This window comes from Takifugu rubripes, chromosome 21 (genome assembly GCF_901000725.2).
Source record: "Takifugu rubripes chromosome 21, fTakRub1.2, whole genome shotgun sequence".
Taxonomy (NCBI): domain Eukaryota; kingdom Metazoa; phylum Chordata; class Actinopteri; order Tetraodontiformes; family Tetraodontidae; genus Takifugu; species Takifugu rubripes.
Genome location: NC_042305.1, coordinates 4,272,803 through 4,295,411, shown reverse-complemented (window position 1 = coordinate 4,295,411; position 22,609 = coordinate 4,272,803). Strand labels below are relative to the sequence as shown.

Sequence of the window (22,609 nt, the reverse complement as noted above, 5' to 3'; positions counted from 1 at the left end):
AGTGGAATTACAGCGTGAGATTGAAAGGTTGATTGGGGCAGCCTCCTCTGTTAGAGAGGTGGGTCGAAAAGCAAAGCTCTCGATTTTAACGGTCAATCTACGCTTCCATCCTCACCTATGGTCATGAATTTTGGGTAGTAACGTATACATGCAGCCAAAATTGCTTTTATTGGCAGGGTGGCTGAGCGCTCCCTTAGAGACAAGGGTGAAACGTTCACTCGGAGGGAGCTTGGAGCAGTGTTGCTCCTCAGAGAGGAGTCAGTTGAGGTGGCTCAGGCACCTGTTCGCAGATGTCCCCTTGACACCTCACTAGGAAGGTTTTCCAGACTTGTCCCACCAGGAGGAGGTCCCGAGGAAGACACAGGACATGAGATTATGTATTTTGTCTGGCCTGGTATCACCTCCGAATCCTCCCGGAAGAGCTGGAGGAAATATCTGGGGGTGAGGGAAGTCTGGGCATCTCACCTCCGTGACCTGGCCCCAGATAAGTAAATCAAGATGAGACAAAGCATCTCGAGAGTAGCTAAAACATGGCAACTGCTGGTGGAGCTCAAAGTAGACCACAGCTAGCTTGAAACAGTTATGACCACCGACTAAGCTCCAGCTGCAACAGTGCCTTGGAGGAGCAAGCTACAATTCGTGGATGCGAGAAGAGGAGAAGCACAGGCACAGTAATAACATCTGCTGCAGGCTGGAGGGGATCCCGTAGGCCGTGTGTTTTACATGTTGGAAATGTGCACTGTTTGTAGTGCTAAAAGATTCCATAGAGCGCCACCTGCTGGAGGGAGTGCAGCTGCAAACCTTCAAAAAGGAGAAAAAAGTAATAGTTGTTTCTCATGATTTGGCTTGGCCAGAATCTATCCTACAGGGAGAGGTTAGAGGACTGTCATGGTGTCTTAGTTTAAAAGAATATTTGCAGTTTCTGTGACATTAAACACTCATGGCAACACTCAAGCTGGACTGTAACTGGTTGTATCTTTTGTTATTTAAGTAATTATGGTAGGGGTGGTGTTGTGGGACTGAGATTTAAGGAGAAATGGGAGCAGACTCCGATAATCCAAGTGTTGAATGTGATGTGACAGTGAATCTTAGTAGCTTTCATCAAAGTCTTCTACTTCCTCTTCTGGGTGGAACAATCAATCACATTATGGTGAAACCTGTTTAGATGGAACGCAAAGCTCCTCACACTGCTCCTCTCTTCGCAAGGTCTTCTAACTCCCACTGTGAGCTCAACTTAACATGGGAATGTATCAACTGAAAAATGTCCGTCTTCTTCCAACACTAACACAGAATCCTCATTTGCTTTACATCTGGAATTGTGCTCAGTTGTAAATATACATGATTTAATTTTATGAACCTGCTAACAGATGACATTCTTCTGTCTGGGCCATTTCAGCACAGATGAAATATGAAGGTGATGTCGTCACCAGGGAATCAGCCATAACTATTCAATAACAAATTCACATCCTCCTTTTGAATGGGACATTTATATAGTTGTTTAGCAGTTCATCCATTCTAATCTAAAAATACAATTTTTGTCCGTCGAACAGCCCTAAGTGTCAAAATTGAATCATAAAGGCGCGTGAATATGACATTCAGCCGATTTTTGTCCGGCTGGAAGTCCACAGGTTGGTTTGCTGCAGAGCTCTGATTTTACTGTTAAACCTCCAGTGACAAGAAAAAGAATGGCAGGAATCATATGAAATGATGATGCTCTGAATGTATATGTTCATCTACACATCTGTGTATCTTCTAGCGTGTGTTCTTTTTAAAAAAAAGGAGAGACACCTATTCTCACTTCAGTTGCAGTGAATATTATATATTATAATATATTATAATATAAGCACAGGGAATTTACTAGACATTCACGGCCCTATGAGGATGACACAGACTGTTCAGAACGTGTTCCGACTCCTCCTTCAGAGCTCATTATCAATGTAAATGAAAAAAAGAACCCATTAACATGAAGGGTGCCTTTATATGGGCAGATATTGTGCAGATGCAACTGTCATGCAATCATCTAAATCCTTAACATGTCAAACTCTGGTGACGCCAAAGCACCTTCTCACTTTCTCTGCACCAGACCTTTAGATACACCTTTAATTAGAGACTAAAGGGCGGTGGGGGTGTGTGTGCAGAGCTGGGAGTGCAGGAGGCAGCAGGAGATTCAAAGCAGGCCAATAAATAACATCCTAGTGAGACAGCGACTGCCTCCTCCTCCTCCTCCACAGACACCATCCCCCCACCCATGGGCCCCTTGATTAGTGGCTTCAGAGAGGGGTGTGGGTGGCTGGAGGCCCCTGGCTGCACAATACTACTCTCATACAGGAGCCTCACTCACCTCCTGCCTCCATTTGTTGGACATTCATCTTTCAACATGTGTGTGGGTTTGTTTAGGGGGAGGTGCCTGACTGCAGAGATGGAAGAGGGTGGGTGGGACATGTATCCATCCCCCATTAAATACCAGTCCTATATTCTGTCCCTCCCATTCCCGTGAAACCAATGGTTGGCTGGTATAAACATTAACCCAGGTTTATGTTTACCAAGGGTTTTTTGTTTTTTTAAATCCCCCCAATAAAATTATTTTCAGCCCATCCCTCACCCACATGACAACAACATTAAACATAACTCCCCTAATCAGTATATACACACACAGCTCAACATGATGCAACACTGTTTGTTACAATCATTATTAGCCGTGGCATTATTGTTATCATTATCATTATAATTACTATTATTGCTGTTGTTGGATGTATATATGTAATCAATCCAAAATCTTATTTTATCTTCTATACCAGGGCCCGCATGCGCTCTTTAGCGCCCTCCTAGTGGCTCCCTGGAGCGTTTTCAAAGTATGGAAATGGAAAAAGATGGTGTGACTATATTTTTGTTTCAGTATAATTTCTGAAGGAGGAAAAACATGACAAACATTCTTAAAGTTTTCCAATGCTGAGAATGTGTAATAAATATTTAGTATCAAAATCTCATTATAATGGAAGTTAAACTTAGTGGTCACGTGATGCCTCATTCTCTCGAGGATGAGCTGCAGGGAAAATAAACATTTAATTATGAATGCTCATTATGTATTTGTAGCCTACTTGTCATTTTGAAAGTAGGCTCATATAGCTAATACAGACATTTACAGCATGTGTTGCCTTCATAATAAGACTTTTCATTTTCTGCAGCTCCAGACAGATTTGTTTTTTATTTTTTTGGTCTAATGTGGCTCTTTCAACATTTTGGGTTGCCTATACCTGTTCTGAACGTACTAAATAATTAGGCAACCAACTGCTTTTACAGTTGAAAGAGTGCACTTTAAAAAAACAAACAAACAAACAAACATGTGCTTTAATTTTCAACTCTTTGTGGCTTTTTTTTGTTTCAAAAGTGTCTTGCAGAAGGAGGGCAGGCTTGACAGTGAAACAATGATGACAGTGGGACTACGGGCCCTCTCTTATAGCACCGGGGTCCCTGGGGACGCCCCCCAGTTTGCAATAACCAGTTTAGTTTGAACACGACTGCAGCCCAGATGATATAAAAGTAAGTGTGCATGCAGCAATCTGTGTAGGATAACAACCCCCCACATACACACACATGTATGATGCATGCATACACAGGTACAAACACACACATGCACCTGCCTGCCTGCCGCCTACCCAGACGAGATGCTTGTTTGGAAGATGAAGCTCACCAGAGGGAGGTGGGCTGACAGAAAGTCAGCCTGGGGAGGCAGCAGGGTCTGCAGGACTGAGTGAAGGTATGTTCCCCAACTGCAACATGACACTTCCCATCAGCACACAGCGGGAAGTGGAGCGTGACAGCTCCCGTGCCAAGTCAGCCCAGACCCCAAGACCAGGCAGAGCAGTTCCAGCTGACATCATGCTGCTGCTCAGTGACATCACGGAGCTGTGGGCCTGTTCTGTTCGCACCTCAGGAGGACCAGCACAGCTATTTCGGGTTATTTCATCAGTACAAGAGAACATTCTCCATATCAGCTCACATTTCAGTAAGGCTGTGTAAGTATGTCTTTGTGTGTGTCTCAATTGAAATAAAATGGAACTTAACCTTACTTGGCTAAATTTTCTCATAAAACATGAACCAACAGAAATTTGTACCTGCTGTTCTGAAGGATTCATTGTTTTTATTGGTTAGGGTGTGAATTGCTTTATTATTGTGCACAAGTTCAGCCTCTTGGCCAGTTCTCCCTTACAAAAGATCTAATCTAAAGGAACAACCTGGTAAAATAAAAGATAAACCAATAAACTGAGATAATAGAGCCTAATCTGATGTGCAGCCTCAAACTTATTGTTTTTTGCTGTCATTGATCAGAATCTTGTTATGACCATAGTTTGATTTGGTCATTTTTCAAATATTTGAACAATTTACACCATCACTGAATTAAAGACCACAACCTCTCCTGTTATATAACAGAGGAGTATATTGGACCTGAATGGAAATCTGGTGTTTCCAGGGATGATGGTGGGGGTTTGTGGTTTCTGATAGGTCGTGATTACTTCACCAATGAACAAAAACGCCTCTCTTATTTTCATTTAACGAAACAGAAACGGGACCGCTGCACTGCGGTCTGTACCACATCAACCATTGTTCCAACAGCCCTGTGAGTTGCACTAAAGGGGTCGCGGTGGGTTGCCATGGCAACCTTTCAGTATGGATGGCCAGTTCCTTTTCCAATAGCAGTGATCATCTCTGTCATTAGCGGGCGACCTTGGGGGCTGCGTGAGCGGTACCTGATGTGGAACCCGTGGAGGGAAGGATAGTACCGACCTTTACATTCTGTCTGTTACCCAGAATCCTCCCCCGTCTTCACCCTGCCCCCACCCTTGCTCCTTCCTGCCCACCCCCCACCCCACCCCCCATGTGTTGGTGTCGCTGGCGTCGTCATATGAAGAACATGTAAAGGCTGAATATACAAAAAGATTGAAAAAGAAAGATAGGACAATGTGTGTGTGTGTGTGTGTGTGTGTGTGTGCAGTTTTTAAATTTCCAAAATCAGGGAAAAATCCATAAAACACTGAAATCTGACATTCAAGTCAGAAAACAGAATTGAATTTAAAAGATTTTGGAAGCTGGAATTTCAGAATTCCAGTTTGTGTCCCAATCCTGGTCAATACAGCTGTCTTAGCTTCAAATCCCTCAGTAGAAGGAAAATCCATCTGTTTCTCCGATTATAGGATGTGATGTGCAGAAAATTAAGGTCTTAAAATAAATATGGGGTAGTAAAAACACAATGTTGGCCAGTGACCGGTAGCTAAAATACTAAAGTACAGCTCGTTAAATATGCTTTGATAGTTGCGGTAAAGACGTAAAGGTATTTATTTACATGTTGTGTTCTAACAGGGACGAGTGTGTTTCAATCAGCTGAACACATGAATGCCAGATGGATGGATGGATGATGGAGGGAGAGTCACACAATAACATCTATCACACAGCCACATTTACAAACGTGTGAGGACTCGTGATGGGATGAATTAAAGCGAACGTGGCTCATGTACTCCTCGTATGCCACGATGACAGCTGCTCCTCCTCCAGCTTCATGTTACACACTCAGTCGATCTGCCTATAAAGACGACAGATGGAAGATGGAAAAACAAGAAAAGGTCAAAGTAAAACGGTCGAAAATAACGTATGAACATATACAGGATTTTTACAGGTTAATTATATGCCTGCATGTTTATAGTATATGAAGGACAGACTTGGATGACATAGCCGTTATGCAAGTGATTGAGAGCAAGAGTCTCATATTGACAAAATGTAGCATGATTAAATAATTTAAACATGCAAAACACATGCATACTATTATAGATATGTATAAATGGGATCTTTAAACTGCAGATAGGTTTGACCTCTGTCGTCTGCCTCTTCACATTAGCTCGACAGTGTCAGGCCAGAACTTTAGGTGGAGCCTCATGCTGGTTGTAAAACCGATCCCACAGCGCCCCCTGTGGACAAACATGGACCCGACTCCTGCTGCTGGTTTTATTGGGAGAAGTGATGATCGTAATGATTAAATTAACCCGTATGACCAGTTTCAGAAACAGATCCGACATTTATAATCTTACAAACCATTAGACATATAAATAACTAAAACTCTGCTATGCTCACTGAAGCAGAAGTGTGGATTTATTTTTTGAAAAAAGTCTAATATTGGTGTTGATGATCATCCTGATAACCACATAATTAATTTAACGTTTAATTTCGTCATTAGACACATCTGCCGTGCAGCTAATGTAAATGTCGTGAGAAAAAGAGGAAAAGATGCATCGGTGTATAAAAACAAACACTTTATTACAATTAGGCTGAAAAAATGAAAACACAACTACTTTACAAGTACAAATGCTTTTGATATTTACATTTTTTAACATCAATAAAAAGACAATTATGAGAAACAAAATACTAAAGTACATGTTTACAGTGTGTTTCTGTAATAATAAAAAAAAGACTAAAGGAACGTGCATTATTCTCCATTCAGAAGTTATAGACAAAAGACATAATAGACTAATTATGGATACATTTATTTGAATGGACAGCACATTAACCTACACGAGCATCTAGAACCATCACATTGAAGGCGTGTCTGTCCTGCCTGAGCTGTATCTGCAGGGAAACTAACAATGTGGTCATTTCAGAAACATTTTACACATTCAACAATACAAAAGTGAACTAACTCCATCGACTAAAGGGTGGGACCACAGTCGCATCATCAGCTCTGACGAGGGACGTCCATCAGAACACTGTCTCCACGGAGAACTCAGCTGCTCCCCCCGCTGGGCTTGACGGCGGTTTTTGCCTTGATGCTACTCTGGCGAGGTTGACCCTTGGTGGTCTGCTGCGGCTGGGTGGGCTGCTGAACCGGGGACTCGGTGGCAGACGATGGGGCGTTCTGCTGGGCGGGGCTGTGGGGAGGAGGAGTCTGGATCTGAGGTGACGTGGCTGCTGTCACCACCTGCTGCTGGAGGATCTTCTGCTGGACCACCTGCGCGGTCGCCGTCCCGGTGGGAATCATCTGTACCTGAGCGGGAGCCGCCGTGGTCGCCTGAGTCAGAGTCACAGTCTGAGCCTGGATCTTCAGAGAGACGCAGCGCAAGTTTCATTAGCTAAAGTCCACTGATGAACAGAATCAACCGCAGTATCGCCACTATGGTCAGAGCCCAACACAAGGTGTCATTTTCCCTCCTTATATACAGGTGCATCACAATAAATCAGACTATCAATTAAAAAGTTGATCTATTTTGTTATTTAATTTACATGATTAATGCTTCCAGCTAATGAACACTTGGACTTTTGTAGCTCAGAAGATTAGAATACTTGGGACAAGAACAAAATAGAGCACTCAACAGATCACAGCATCACCATAAAGCTGCTCAACAGTAGGCAGCATGAAGAGCCTTAAAGAGTAATGTGATGTAGGACTTGTTCTATTGGACCCATCTTACAAAAGTCTGGACAACAAACTTCGGTGCTGAAGAGAATGAAAAGTTTTGCACTTTTCTCCTCTGCAGCAGAGGCTACCACAGCGTTCCGTCCTACCTGTTGCGGCGAAGACACGATCTGCTGGATGTTGGCCACGGTCGGCTGCTGCTGAACTATTTGGGGGATCTTTGCCACCTGGTAATGGAGAAAAACATAAAAAGCTCATCACTCACCACTGACTTGTGTACAAATATCATCTCTGGGCACAGACCTGGATTTGTTGGGCACCAGTGGGTTTCTGGGACTGAGCGATGGATGCGGTGGTGAAAAACTGGGTCTTGATCCCTGGTTGGAGTTGAGTGGTGGCTGCATAGGTCACCTTCTGCTGCTGCTGTGCCGGCTGAGCTGCCTGCACTGTCACCTGTTGGGTTCCGATCTGAAAAAGACACTTCTGTTAATATTGATGCACTTGTTTTTAAAACAGGAACCAGAGTCTAAAGGTCTGCCTCACCTTTTGCTGAACTGTTGCCTGTCCCTGCTGTGGCTGTCCTGCTTTCTGTTGGGCCGCCTGCTGCTGTTTCTTAATCTGAAGTAGCTGCTGGACCTGCATCTGGGGGAAGGACGAAGTCAGGACCGGCCCACCTGAAAGATGGAAAAACAGCAGCTGTAGCCAAGGACTTTGAAAAAGAGCAAACAACAATTATCTTTTGAATACAGCCACTTTTATCATCACACAGATGATGGATGGAGTTTACGTATGCGTCCCTGTACCACACCTGTTTTCTGGGCCTGACCAATGGCCACGCTGATGCCTGCAACAGTGACGGGCAGGGTGGTAACTCCAGCAGAGGAGACCACAGCTGGGACTGAGACCACTGGAGGCTTGGTGAGGGTCACTTGGGCCGTTTGCCCTGCCTGGGCCTGAATCTGGCCCTGAGTGGGCACCCGGGTCTGTTACAGGAAACACAAAAATAGTACTTAGATTACTTAAGACACTACTTCTCCAAGAACTTTACATAGAAACTGATACAAACGTTAATCTAGCGTTACATATTCTGATGTGTTCCAATTTTTTATTTAGACCCTTTTCTCTATTTTTGCTCTTTGCTAAACATCAAAATGATGCATGCAGCGCATCAGCAGTAAAAACACACTTTCTTGATCACATTTGAGATGTTTCTACACCTCGAGTTGTGAATTCATCAAGCTGGACGTGGTTTAGAAAGAGGCCAAGCTCTTTAGAAAAGGTCTCACAGCTGACACGAGCAGAGTCAAACTCAAGCCACAGATTTAGAGGCGGTGACACAAATGTTTCGACTGTGCCTCAGGTTCCCACACACACATCAGCAACCAAGGAAAAGGTCTTGGTAAGAGACGTGACCGGGAACGAAATGGCAACTGTGGCTGGACACTCACTCATTCACTCACTGCAGAGCTGCACTAATCTGGGCTACATGGCAGAGAGAAGCTTCCAGGAAACGTTGCTCATCTGCCCAATACCGCCTGTGCAGCGGTGCCTGGTCACACCACACAGAACTCAGTTTTTCTACAGAGATTCTACAGTTTAAACTGTACAGAACAGGGGATTTACCAGTCTGGCCACCTGCAGGTTGGTGACAGTGGTGCCAGTCAGAACAGCTCCGGATCTGGGTGCTGCCACGGCCGTTAGCTGGGGGTTAGCTTGTGTAGCCGGTGCAGACTGCACCTGTGTGGCGGGCTGAGTCCCTGCAACCTGCTGATTCTGGACAGCTGCTGCTGCAACTGCTGCAGCAACCTGTTGCTGCTGCTGTTGCTGCTGAAGCTGCAGCTTATGTTTGTGCATCTTTAGGAGCTCCTGTAAATATACACAATACAAAAGAAACACATTCAGTTGGTATTGTCATAAAGAATGATCTAGCGCTAACGTAAAGAGCCGCGAGATCATTTTCATCTCCGAGGAGCTTCTACTTTTGAAAGCAGTAAATAATTAACCTGCATCAACTGAGGTTAACCAAAATGGGGAGGAGCTCTTGTACCTGTGGTTTTCCTACAGCTTTGATTTGTGGAGAGGTGGCCTGTTGTTGCTGCTGCTGCTGCTGTTGATGCTGCTGCAGCTGCTGCTGCCGGAGCATCTGCAGGTGGGCAGGTGTCAGAGGTTTCCCTTGCGGAATCTGCATACCTGCCGCTGGATGGAGGACAGGAAATTCAATGAAATCTCGTGTGAAAAAAGGCCACACCATAGTTTTTAGAAACGTTGAACGCCCAGGGTGATGTCCGCCTCGTGCTCGATGTCAACCAGGCTCCTGGTCCTGTTGCTCTACTAGATTGAGGCCGCATTCTGTTTATTTAAAGTTGGATCTTAGCGTCCATTCTTCAAAATGTTTTACCTCCTTAATAATTCATTTTCCATTCTCAAAGATCATAGTTTTGCTATTCATGTCCATTATGTGTTGCTGGGTTGTATTGCTATTTATATTTGGCTTTAAAGATACATTTTATCTCTTACTAGTTATGTGCTGGAGCTGTTGTTTTCATGCAGAACTATTTGTTGGCAGTAGTTTGTAAGGAAAATTCTTACTCTATTATGAATAAATAATTTTATTTGGGACCATCGTGTGGTGTCATAATAAAGGCTTCTGGTTTTCATACCACACCATATTATCTCATTCTATACGGCAAAGCACTAGTAAAAGGTGACTATACCAGTTGTAGTATCTAAAATGTTATTAAGCATCATATAACTAGATTTTAGTCATCAAAAAGTAGAAATTGCCAAAACCTTTAAGTCAAAATTCATTTTTTCCATTCCGACAGTGAACATTCCTGTGTTGTGGACACAATTGGCACTGAACTTCTGCCCCGGTATTTACAACGGGGGCAACTTTAGGAGCAGCTAAAAATATTCAGAATTTAAAATTTAGCACTTTTAATGACAAAGTTACCTGGTGTGACCTGAGTGACCATTGGCCGCGTCTGTGACTGAACTGGGCTCAGAGTGGTAGAAACCACTGCGGATGCTGTTACTGGTGTAACCGCTCGTACCCCTTGCCCTGCTGCTATGGCAACCACTTCGGCGGGGGCAGCAGCCGTCACGGCCCTTTGCTGTGCATGAACGACCTGGGCTCCGGTTGCACTTGCAGGCTAGACAAAATAGTAAAACCGTGAGCAGAATTCATGGCGATCACTCCGTCCATAAGCTGCAGCGTCTGCCAGAACATTACATTTCACCCAGTTAATGAGTAAAAGAGCCACTGAGTCAGATCAGGGATGATAAATGGCCATGACTCACAGACAGGGTGCCTGGTATGACTGGAGATGCCAGGCGTTTGTTAGCCTGGAAAGGACTTGGAGGAACTCCAGCTACTGTGTTCACGATCACATTCCCCCCGACGGTGGCTGAAAGACACAAAGAGAAACAAATTAACAACGGGGACAGAAACAGACCAGTCCTGCCAGCCATGTGTGCAAACTTACCAGCCTGGATGGTTGTACCCACGGTGGCATTTTTTATAGCACCAGCCTGTAAAAGATGAAACAACTCAATATAAAATGGTGCTCCCTATGTGTGTTGCAGTGCTTATTCTACTGTTTTGTCTTGTTTTTATGCCGTGTTAAAAGAGCAATAAGACCAAACATCATATATAGCAGCACGACCTTTATACAGTCGAAAGGGCAAAATAGGAGACTGATTTTAAACTCTATTGGTCCGGACGCTTCCCCTGAGCTACTTCTACCTGGAACAACAGACAAAACAAGCGATGTGGAAAGTGGATGGCAGTTGGCTTGGGGGACTTCGCTGTGAAACAAAGGGCAACTCAAAACCCTGACAGGCTACACCATCTTCAGGGCATCCTGTGATATTGCGAGTGATGAGCCACCCCGGTGAAGTGGTCCTGGTGCACCAACAGTAAGTGTAAGTGACAGGTTGATCTATGAAGCATTCGCTGCAGATCCCGAAAATAATGGAAAAACAAATGGACAAATACATATAAGATTAAAGTTTGACTTTTTGCAAGCACTTAAGAGAAAGACGCTCGCACGTGCAGCCTTCAATTGTACTCGGAAAATCCTTCAAATCGGACGGAATTTGAGATTCTGACTGGAGTACAATCAAACGCAGCAGTATGACGATGGTACTTGATGGCAAAACACAGCCACCAAGCACGGTGGGAGGGGGGTCGAAGAAGATGTCAAACACCTATATCTACTTCCTTGTAGAACAGGAATTTCTTATTACCACGGTGAAACCCAAGTGTGTCTGTATGTTGTGCCACCACCAACAACTCTGGAACGGCACCACAACACCAAACAGTCCAAAGTCCATTCTGCAAAGTCCATGAGTCACTCGGACTCAGAAAAAAGTTCCCATGTGCTTGAACTGTGGGTAAAGATGTGTAAACACTGTCTCACCAGAACTGCTGTGTTGGACACAGTGGCAGATCCAGCCCCAGCTGCTGCCTGAGGGACCTGAGCCTGAGCCTGGCCAGCAGCTGGAGCCTGCGCCTGGCCGGGGGCAGCCTGAACCTGTGGCGCACCACCCTGCTGCTGCTGGGCCAACTGCTGTGCTTTCTGCTGCTCTGCAAGAGCCTGGAAATAAAACAATGCACGAAATTCTCATTACAAAAGAGGTCGATTAGAAAGTAGCATCGGGAGGTTCCATTTAACATAACATTCCTGTTTGCCAAAGCTTACGGAAGTATTTCATTACAATGACATTCACCTTTTTCTCCTTGGCGATCCTTTCAGCCCGCTGAGAAGCCACCTGAATGGGGGGCAGGGGCTTGTCATAGTTGATCCCACTGAAATATTAAAATGAGAAGCAATGAGACCGTTGTGTCATTTCCAGATTTCACCTTTTTTGCTGACATGGATAACAACTACTGCACCTTTCTGCTAAAACTGAAGCATGTTTGGGATTCTTTTGGAAAGGATTCATGCCGAGCCTGTGAATGAATTTAAAAAGACGTTTGTTTGTTCCCAGTCATCATTCAACAACAACATTACAACCTTAAATTAGATTCATGCAGCTTAACAGATATTGTGTCAATCACAAATGGAAAATCCACAAAACAAAAACATTTTTATCAAATGATTGGCTCATTAACAACATGAATTTCCTGTTAACGTTTTAGCACATACAGTGGCTTGTTTGGTGGACTCCTCTTGCTGGCAATGATCTTCATGAGCTCAAATCGGTTGTTGTAGAGCTGAATTGTCATGGCATTGTCATCTTGTGTGTAGATCTGACAGGTCCTCAGAGGGCGACTGTTCTTAGACTAAATATGGACAGATCACAGTAGAAAGTGAGACCAGGAACTCACGAGTGTGTTTATTACGTTAAAATCGAGAGGGTTTATTACCTTGTAAATGCTCTTAGTTTTTTTCTTGGGATTGGCTTCATACACCAACTGAACAAAAAGAGACAGTATTAAACAAAATTCAGCACATTTATAAGAAATAAGATCGACTGTGTCATTGTTACCTTTCCCTCTTCTCTGGGAATGATCACATTTTCATAGCGGTTGCGACACTGTTTGGGCGAGCGGTAAATACGGCTGCAGGAGTTGACAACATCGCTCACTAGATCCCAGTTAGGAGTATGTGCAGGAGACACAATAGCCAGATTCAGAGGTAACTCCAGCAGCTGCTTCACAGCCTGTAAAATGTACAGCACAATGCTGAGACACACAACTTACATAAAGTTGTTTCAGTGCGTCAATTAAAGGTCTAAGCGATTATTTTTAACTGCAACCACTTATTAACAGATGAGAGTCAGTACCTGAAGTAGAGCCCAGTCCTCACTAATGAGCCACTCTGGGTTGTCCTGGCTAGCCTCCATGGCAGGTTTAACCAGTGAGGGCAAGGGTTTAGCAAAGGGCGCCTGCTGCTTCAGGGAGAAGTTCTTCTTCTGATCTTTTCCTTCTCTACGAACTTTCAACATGCTGGCTTTTTCGAAGAGGGAGCGTGGAGGAATAACCGACTCTCCATGGCCCTTCTTCTTCTTTCTGGCTGCTGCTGCGAACAAAAATACAATATTAAAAAAATGATCTATCTGGCTTTTCTTCTTCATAAAATCTACATATATGATAGGATTGCATTGAAATATCCTTTAAGATGTTATTGCGATTCATTTATATTAGAGAAAAATCTCGTTTTACCCGAAGGATCCATTTTCAGTCGCTTGTGCTCTTTGCGGATGTAGACAGGAGGCAGTTTGGACTCTGGAATGGGTGTGGTGTCGTACATCAGCATCATCACGGAGTCAATGTAAATGTCGTTGTCGTCCTGTGGGGGAGTGGGAGGAGTCCATACCTGTGTTGCAAAAATACAAGCCAGAATGCAATAAAGAAGATGATAAGAACCGGGAATACAAAGCTAGCAAGGAAAAGGTTGCACATGAGAGAGCATCAGGTCAAGTGACTTACAGGCATGATCTCTGTGTGACCATCCTCTCCTTCAAAGACATACTCCTGTATAAGTGTACACAGAATTAGCGTCCACAAAAGAAAGAGTAACCAGCTGTTATTTGACCTGCAGAGATTGCAGTAGTCACTCGCCATGTTGTAAGCATCCTCTCTGGTATAAGTGAAAAGTTCTTCATCTCTGTGCATGAACTGGTCGTCGTCCTCCTTCAGCTTTTGCAACTGTTGCAGCTCCCAGCCCCGCTTTGAGCATTCAAGCCGCTCCTGTTAAAAGGGTCAAACTCTTTAACACATCTGGACCATAACCAAAGAAAATAATCATTTGTGTATTTAACTCGATACCTTCAGGGCAGTTTCATCATCACTGACATGGAGGTATTCCAGGTAATGCAAGGCATATCTTTCAATTGGTGTGAGCTGTTGGGTAATAAGTTCAGGTTCATCTTTACCACAGGCGCATTCTGTTTATTTTCAAAAATTGAGAAAATAAAATAAAGCTACCTGTTCCATAACTGTATTCAGCTCCTCTTTATAAGCCGGTTCTTCTTTATCTTGACCATGTGTCTCCTCATCCCCTTCTGCCAACTCACTGCCTGTTATCTCCTCCTCTTCTCCTTTCTCCACCTCCTGCTGCTGCAGCTGTTTGTCCTCTTGGGAATCCAGGTTTATGCTGTGCAGAGCCTGGATGTAGGGGCGAGCAATTCTAGGAGAGATAGCTTCAGACGATGAAGGTTCTTGGTGCAACACAACAAATTCCTCCACTTTCTCCCCCGAGCCTGCTTCCACTTCAAACAGGTCCTGGATGGTTCGCTGGAAAAACACATCAACAATAAGATCCATGGTACAAAACTGGAAAATTTACTGATATATACTGTATGTGTAACAGATTCAAATTATAAACCATAACAGATTCGAGCAAGTCACAATATTAATTAATTCATTGTACCTGTGTCAGGAAAGCCAAGGTGTAGTCAGTGCCCTGAGCAGCTACTTCTCTGATTAAGTCCTTTGTGCCATTTTTTAGGAGCTTTTCTTCGACAGAGTTTCCACTTTCCAACCTGGATAACCCAAGAAATTATTTTTATAAAACTTAAAACCTCCTCCAGAATTGTATCTCTGATAGGTTAAGAACAGCAGCAACTTTAACATTTGTCTACATGGACAACATTACCTGTATATGTGGATGTCTTTGGAACGCCCTATTCTGTCACACCATTCCTGTGTACGTGCATCCATGCTGGGATTGAGGTCCGTGTCGTAGAAAACGATTGTATCTGCGTCAAACACTGTTCCAAACGTAGAGCAGCATCTGTTGGTCAGAATGCTGCAAAACACCTTCCTGTTCCTGTTAAACTTCTGCATACTCTCCTGTAGGAAACATACATAAAAATACACATGATTACCAACTTTAATAAAAATGCATTTCTTCACCTAGAACTCAATCCAATGACAATAAAATATTAAAAATACAAATGGAAAATATTTACAAACATCTTTGCATAGAATTTTATGCCCTAGAGGTGCCTAAAAACTCCAATTTCTTGACTGAGACATGCGATTATGTGAAAGAAGCTAAAATGTTTATCTACTCCATTGTCCTGAGGTACAACATGCTAACATTATTTGATTTTTGTTTTATTTTTAAATTTATTTTAGCCTTAAAGCACTCCTCTAGATCATAAAATGTTAGACCAATATTGACATTGTATTTCCACCAAGCTATGAGATTTGCTGTTTGCCTCCTTTCTCTGTGTTCAGAAAGATATGGAAGGTGTACACTTTTTAAGGTACTTTTGGGGTGGGGGAGCCTATTTGGAAGGGGATCATACCTGTCGTTCTTGAGGGGTAAAACCTTCATCAACACGAACATAAGAGAGCTTCCTGTGATCTAGAAAGGCCTCTAGAATGTCCAGCATCTTCACCATCTGGGTAAAGATGAGCACCCGGCGGCCATCTGATTTCAGCTTCTGCAGCAGGATAGCAAGGGCCTCAAGCTTACCTTTGAAAAAGAAAGGAAAACAGTGTTGATATGTTGTACTTGTACTTACTTAAGTATCTGGTATATATAGAATATATTTATGAATCACTTGCATTAAAGAACAAGGAAAAGGGTCCTGCTAACCTGCTTATTTAAATGATATTTGTTCTTTAAATTACCAGTAATTTTAATAAAGCCTGTCTATTCTCTATGACAAAATGAACTGAAGAAGCCTTCTAGATAGAAGGCGAAACATCTTCAAGAGAAGAAACCCAGTCCAGTTGACATAGAAAACTACCTTGCATAATAGCAATAATAATACTAATAACAATAGTAACACTACTACTGCTAATAACCTGTTGGTCTTTCAACTTTTTTGCTCATTACGTTTGCAATAGAAGAACAAATGATTGGTTAACTAACCAGAATCCATCTGCATTTGCTGCAGGTCAGGAAAATGAAAGAAATGCCTGGACGCTAAGTGGGCAACCTCAACAATGTTGGGAACAAAGAATTCCTGGAGACGATGGTGGAAAGACTTCCGTTCAAGGCTGTATGGAACTGGTGGGTTGGCTGCATACAGCTGAGAAGGTGGAGCAACAGCGGGAGGTACGACACATACTAGCCTGGAGAGGGGAAATAAATTTAACATGGAAAAATCTGGAACTGGCTCTAAGTAGTGCTGTTGATATTGACCATATTTGAAAATAGTTTGTGCTTTTATTTAGTTTAGCGAGAAAGATATATTAGATAGATAAATGATAGACTAATGCGCTAGATACCTTTTTGTAAGGTTTTTTGCACCCACAAGGCAGTCCTCTGTAGAGTGTAGAATGGACTGCAGAACAGAGGTGGAAGCCATGCAGGTTTGCTGAGCACTGAGGCAGCTCTCTCTGCCCACCCACCTCCAGCTACCGCCTGTCAGGCCTGCGTGTGAGCCTTCAGTGTTCAGAGTGCAAAACTGAAGCAAGTCTGCACCGTATAATACACTGCGGCTACAGTGTCGCTCATTTGCTTCAAAGAGGCGGGTCAAACGATTCTTCAGCTGCTGGGTCTTTTCTTCTGAAGACTCCTGAACATCATAGGGAGGAAATGTTTAAACAAATATATTCATCAAAGTCTCTACAACCAAATTGTGAGTCAGTCAATTACAAACACGATTCATCTAATATACTGACCTGAAAAATGGTATTAGCTGTGGTTGAGAGCTTTGTTGTACTTGATGTAGCATTTGTAGTGAAACTCATTGCTTTAAAAAAGAAGTGGGAAAAAAAACAAATAAAACAGAATCACAACTGATGTGAATGTCAACGATCATACAGGATATGCCCTCTGATGGGAGACGGGAAAATAACTGCCAAGATTAATGGAGACAATAACATGTTGACATTGCCTAAGTCACCTTGTTGGGTGGTTGGCAGCACAGGCTGAGGCGCACTTGTTGCCGAAGGGTTGGAAGCAGGAACAGCTTGTGGCACTGTTTGCATTACCATGGATCCCTGTGGCCTGATGATCTGCTGTCCTGGAGCCGATACGATCTGTAGAACATTGCCTAAATCCACCATAAATGCAACAAATATTTCAGTTAAAAATGACATTTTAATCTTAACGCCTATACCTCATCAATTGCATGCTAGGTCTCTGAATGTAATCAAAGCTCTCTGCCTCACATCGCTTATACAGTTCATTATGTCCAGAGAACAAATTTAACAAGCGATTCATACTTTAGAATTTATAACAGCAGATTATATGGTGTAATTACAATATGATAGATAAATGACATTCTTAGTCTTGAGATACGTTATTCAAGGAAAATGCAGATACTAAATTTAAAGGTCATATTTTCCAACTTCAAAACGTGTTTAACGTTTTTATTTATCAAAAACACATCTGCTCTTCTGTTTATAGTGTTATAAAAGGTATAATATGTTGAGATTATGCCAACTATGGACACTGTCAGAGCTGCAGGAGAAAAGATGAAATGTTGCAATCTGAACCACAAAAGGTAACAGGGAAGAAATTTGGACAGGCTTGATATTCCTACTAGTTTTGTATGATTTCATAAGAAATGAATGGTTCTAAAATGATGCTGTATAAGAGAATAAATGAATTTTGCTCTAAAAATAAGTAATACAATCTATACTAGACTGTTTTTTCCCCTCATTCAACATCACATAAAGCGGTCATATGGAAAAAATAAACAGTGTACTAACCATTAAAACATGTGTGTTACAATTAAATGCACACTACAACATGTACCTTGGAGATGCAAGGGCTGTCCAGTTGTCAGCTGGCGCAGCTGGCTCGGGGACAAAGTGAACTTGTTGCCCTGAAACTGCAGCGTAACAGGAGTCTCTGGCTGGGAGATACGATTATGACTACCAGCTATGTTAGCCAGCTGGGCGATCTTCACCACATCTCCACCTTTAATAGGAAAGAACATTTTTCAATATTCCAAGGTGACTGAAGCACAGAGCATTTGTCAGTTAGTCAAAGGGTGAAAAGTAAGAACATGCAGAACCAGGGTGGATTAATCAGAGGAACGAGCAAAGTCGCCCTCTGCAAATGAACCAAAGCAGCTCCAATAAATCCTTTAGGTGAAATATAAATCTATACAGGTAGTTTCTCAGCTGAAATAGACCAATTAAAGCTGTGGACATTTAAAATCTTTGAGCTCTTTCCCATACTTTAACTGCTCTTGATTGCCAAAGACCACATTCATTTTTTATTACATCATTTCTTCTTAGAACGACCATCCATAGATTCATGAACTTTGAGAGTTGTGCAATAACAAAATCTTATATTAGCCCAATATATTAAATTAGCCCAATTTTCACCAACATTTCCAGGAACTTTTAGTTCCAAATATTTATCTGTGTGGTTTGCATTGCATTGGCTGATGACATATGTGGAGGTGGTCACTACAACCTTTGTAGTCTTTTAGATTTTTATAATCTCACTTAAGATCATGTTGTTTGAACTTTCACAAATGTTCAGCGTGCGCCCTACATTCAGCTCCGACAGTTTGTCACCAACTATTAAATAGACTAGGTTGTTTATTAAAATTTCTTAAGTGGCAAATATGCTCAGAAGAGCCTGCATTCATTGCGCAATCCACCCACTACTCATAGCAACTCGTCTGTGGCTCAATTTTGTAAATGATCAATACACAAAGACACAGCGGTGAATTAAGGCCACATTCAATTAAAAATATATAAAAATCTGGTTAGTAAATTGGTAAGATTACTATCATTGAGATGTAAGCTACTCAGACTATGGGGTATTTCGCGACCGGGTATAAAATGACAGCAGATATGACTTGATATGACAAGATATGACAAAGTCATATGACTTGATATGACAAAGTCAAGATATGACCTTGACTTTGAGAATTACTGATTACTGGTGATGTGTTCTGCCACTCATTTCTTCAGCAAACAGCCTCTCTCCTCAATCATTCTAGGCACTCTTAGAACGGGGTACTCTTTCCAGAGAAGGTTTGGGGTTGGTGGGGAGTCTTTTTTTTTAAGGTATTTTTGCTGAAAAACATGGCTAGGTTTGTCAAAATCCCAGGTAGATGCTAAAAGTTCCTGCGGTGGAAAAGGGGCTATTAAGCTGGCAATTCCATCCCCCCAAATATATACTTTCTGGGTTAGAGTATTTGTAATCTTTACTTAAACAAACCCAGAAGGTTTCAGCGGTTAATTAAAAATTAAAACACAAAACCTACCAGCGCAACTTCATATACTTATTCTTATAATACTGAAATAGTTCTTTCGCTGTGTATGGTGGAAAAGGCTTGGCAACTTGTGGGACCGCTTCCACATGCTTTGCAGTAAATAGATTGAACTTATAAGAGTAGCAACAAAAAAAGCAACCAAAGCTATGGGATTTCCTTTGAAGCTGGACCGATAAAGAATATTAGTAAATTGGGGGGGAAAAATATTACAAGTGAAGGAGAGCATAAACATTTCAAAAGTTAAACAGTGTTGTGATATGTGGTATATCAGAGGTGGGTGTTCATAGTGTACATGCAGGTTTGGAGAAAGAAACTGGAGAATGGAGAGGCTGTGGAGAAGCTGCTGATATGGCTATTTATTGATTTGACACTCAAAGTGACCAAATATGAAAACAAGCAATGTTCTTTTTATGAATTAACTATTCCATTAATGTTTTTTGTTGCAGAAGACACATATCAGCAGTGACCCATGTACATGCCTCTCAAAAGCAGTGTATTCTGTTGTGCCATAAGGGGAGGGGAGATGCTCAAAAGGGGAGGCCACTTACTAGGCAACCTTGCCTGGGCCTGGGATGTAAGAACCAGCCTCTGTGACAATAAGCTGGGCTGGATGGCATGGTTGGGAGCAAGAGCAGGCCTGGGGACCTGTGCTACCCCAGGCTGACTGATGGGAGCTACAGGTCCCATAACTGTGCCCAGGGACAAAGAGGCAGCCCCTAGCACATGCTGCCCAAAGCCACTGTTCCCAGAAGAGACAGCAGTAGTAGTCTGGGCTCTCTGAGCAGCTGTTCCAACCACTGTAAAGCACAAGGCAATGGGGGTATGGGACTGGATGTTAGGGGTTACCCAGTATTTAAATAATAAGTAGGTTCACACAGTCTTTGCCACACATTCATTCTGCAGTGGTGGGCTAACACAAGAAGCAGTCTGGATTGCATTTAGATTAATTATAAATGTTAGCTTTGTAAATATTTTGAAGATTGCACAATATTGTCACCGTGCTTACATGAATGACCACAATAAGTTTTACAGTGTTAAAATTTTTAACAAAAGTATGGAAATATAGACACGTTCACAATCAAGAGGGTCATTTTTCTTATTAGTTTTGTACAACTGAAGCAGATAACTTGTCTCCAGTTGTTGTCAGGCGTTTAATTTAGCATTTGTCTATTGATATTGTCAATATGAAAAGACATAAATTAAGAAAAAGAGGTCATTATTAGATGTCCATGTAGGTTCTCATTTATCCAGGTCATGGTTATCCAAAGCCGATGTCAGTGAGCATCTGCACTCGATTACTACATTTTGCCTCTTCTCCAGAAGGCTACTCCAGTTCTCAAATAGCTGGATGCCGAGCTTGAAAAGATAGCTCTTGAAAACCAGCACTCAAAACGTGCAAAACGAATAATGGGCCTTCATCAAGAAGTCCAAGAAACCAGACCCCAACCAGTGTTGAATGGAAATATAAGCGTCACAGTATTTTTATACCTGTCTGGAAAATCTGAAAAGTCAGGAGGATCCTTCAAAAACATAGAATTCAGTATACGTCAAACCCACCAACATAATCAGACAAAAAATGGTAAACCCATTCTATAGTCTATGCAATACAATGCCAAGATCAATGCAGTGACAGTACAACACTCCCCCCATCAACCATCCAAACGTTCACACCGTTCAGAGAATTTTGTGACCCTGCAGGCAAGGGGGAAGCCCCCAAGCAGAACTAGGTCAATGACCTAGCTAACGATTTTCAGCTGATCTCCCAGATCATTAGCATGCTACTGGGGGATGGGGGGGGATGGGAGGGCATCCTTTCAAGATCTGGCTACAATCATTTCAGAACTGGAGCCTTTTGGAGAAGAGGAGAAAATTCTTTAAGAGCTTTCATCAAGTCCATCAGTTTTGGACAGGACATTATTAGGACGGAAATTTGCCCAAATCACCAATTTAGAACATTCTTTCAAAAAAATATATAATTTCTAGTGATGAATAAAAAACTATATACATGGTAAATCAACATCTAGAAAGTTATAGAGCAGGTAGGAGCATCAGCGTCAAACAAAGGGGCATAAAATTTAGGATAAAGTGTAGAAGGCGGCCAGATTATTTTTTGAACAAACTGTAACTTATCTCCCAAGTTCTGAATTCAGACTTGTTGGACAGATGAAATCTTGATTCACACTATCACATCAAGCTAAAGAATGAGAGGAGGTGTTGAGATGGAATGTTGCAGTTCTTGATGTAACCAGTAAATTAAACAGGCTCATTAAAACTAACTGCTGATGTGCGAGCTGAAGCAGCTAGATCTATTCTGATCTGTGCAGTTAAGACATCCCAAAGGCCACATGACGCTGCCCCGTGGAGAACTACCGGTAAGTTATAAGATTGGCTTGGGGCAAGCTCCAGTGAAGTTTGACTGAGCTGGAAGCCACCGAGATGCCCCTAAATCTTTCAGAGGTATACTCACACACCCATACAAACCTGTGACAGCAAATAAAGAGAATGAGTGAATGAGGAAAGGTAAATATTGATCTCATTCAAACAAATTGCCTCATCAAAACATGCAGTATACAAGTAACAATATGGTGAAAGTGCTATAGCAATCGAAAGGAAGCAAAAGGGTCAGCCCACCACTGTGCATCTGTGTCAGTAACCTTTCAGATAAATTTAAAACGTATCACAGACATGAAGCAAAATATTTACAACATTCCAGTTTCTTCTATAGATTGTGACGTTAATTAAAATGCATGAGTGGTTAAATTTGTCTTTTTAAATTCAATGTTAGATGGTACCAAAACAAGTTGTTATTTCTTAACCTTTTATCACCTTATTCTATGACAATCTTACCATGAGAGGAAGCTGTAGTTGTTGCTACAGTCTTGCCCCGAGTCTGGCTTGTGGTTGACACTGAGGTGGTCCCTGTAGAGGGACAGCTGGCTGGAGGACCCTGGCCAACTGGGCTTGCGATAGCAGCCAGACGTCCCTCTGGCTTTGTCCCATACTGCACCGGCTGGAGTAATCTTCAAAGAAAAGAAAAAAAAATACATAATAACTTCCTGT

The 22,609-nt window shown here is 42.4% G+C and overlaps 1 protein-coding gene across 7 annotated transcripts in view; it reads right to left on the bottom strand.

Moving 5' to 3' along the window:
* Positions 1–5,304: 5,304 nt before the first annotated feature.
* The window catches only part of ep400 (E1A binding protein p400), a 28,035-nt gene continuing 10,730 nt past the window's right edge, over positions 5,305–22,609 (bottom strand). For 3 of the 7 annotated variants that reach the window (XM_029829413.1, XM_029829415.1, XM_011615220.2), the window contains 32 exons: positions 22,397–22,569; positions 20,098–20,346; positions 18,070–18,234; positions 17,213–17,362; positions 16,989–17,059; positions 16,593–16,882; positions 16,234–16,436; positions 15,662–15,831; positions 15,004–15,200; positions 14,779–14,890; positions 14,334–14,642; positions 14,175–14,249; positions 13,968–14,096; positions 13,836–13,880; positions 13,569–13,722; positions 13,190–13,425; positions 12,893–13,066; positions 12,771–12,818; positions 12,550–12,686; positions 12,297–12,353; positions 12,131–12,209; positions 11,821–11,997; positions 10,885–10,930; positions 10,700–10,806; positions 10,353–10,551; positions 9,447–9,595; positions 9,023–9,265; positions 8,208–8,382; positions 7,943–8,073; positions 7,703–7,867; positions 7,549–7,626; positions 6,282–7,084 (listed from right to left, as the gene is read on the bottom strand). In XM_029829413.1, coding sequence (XP_029685273.1) covers positions 6,770–7,084; positions 7,549–7,626; positions 7,703–7,867; positions 7,943–8,073; positions 8,208–8,382; positions 9,023–9,265; positions 9,447–9,595; positions 10,353–10,551; positions 10,700–10,806; positions 10,885–10,930; positions 11,821–11,997; positions 12,131–12,209; positions 12,297–12,353; positions 12,550–12,686; positions 12,771–12,818; positions 12,893–13,066; positions 13,190–13,425; positions 13,569–13,722; positions 13,836–13,880; positions 13,968–14,096; positions 14,175–14,249; positions 14,334–14,642; positions 14,779–14,890; positions 15,004–15,200; positions 15,662–15,831; positions 16,234–16,436; positions 16,593–16,882; positions 16,989–17,059; positions 17,213–17,362; positions 18,070–18,234; positions 20,098–20,346; positions 22,397–22,569 — 5,008 coding nt within the window. In that variant the 3' untranslated portion in view covers positions 6,282–6,769. Of the gene's footprint in view, positions 5,579–6,281; positions 7,085–7,548; positions 7,627–7,702; positions 7,868–7,942; positions 8,074–8,207; positions 8,383–9,022; positions 9,266–9,446; positions 9,596–10,352; positions 10,552–10,699; positions 10,807–10,884; positions 10,931–11,820; positions 11,998–12,130; positions 12,210–12,296; positions 12,354–12,549; positions 12,687–12,770; positions 12,819–12,892; positions 13,067–13,189; positions 13,426–13,568; positions 13,723–13,835; positions 13,881–13,967; positions 14,097–14,174; positions 14,250–14,333; positions 14,643–14,778; positions 14,891–15,003; positions 15,201–15,661; positions 15,832–16,233; positions 16,437–16,592; positions 16,883–16,988; positions 17,060–17,212; positions 17,363–18,069; positions 18,235–20,097; positions 20,347–22,396; positions 22,570–22,609 lie in introns of those variants that run through there. The other 4 variants (XM_029829418.1, XM_029829416.1, XM_029829414.1 and 1 more) reach the window with 4 other exon arrangements.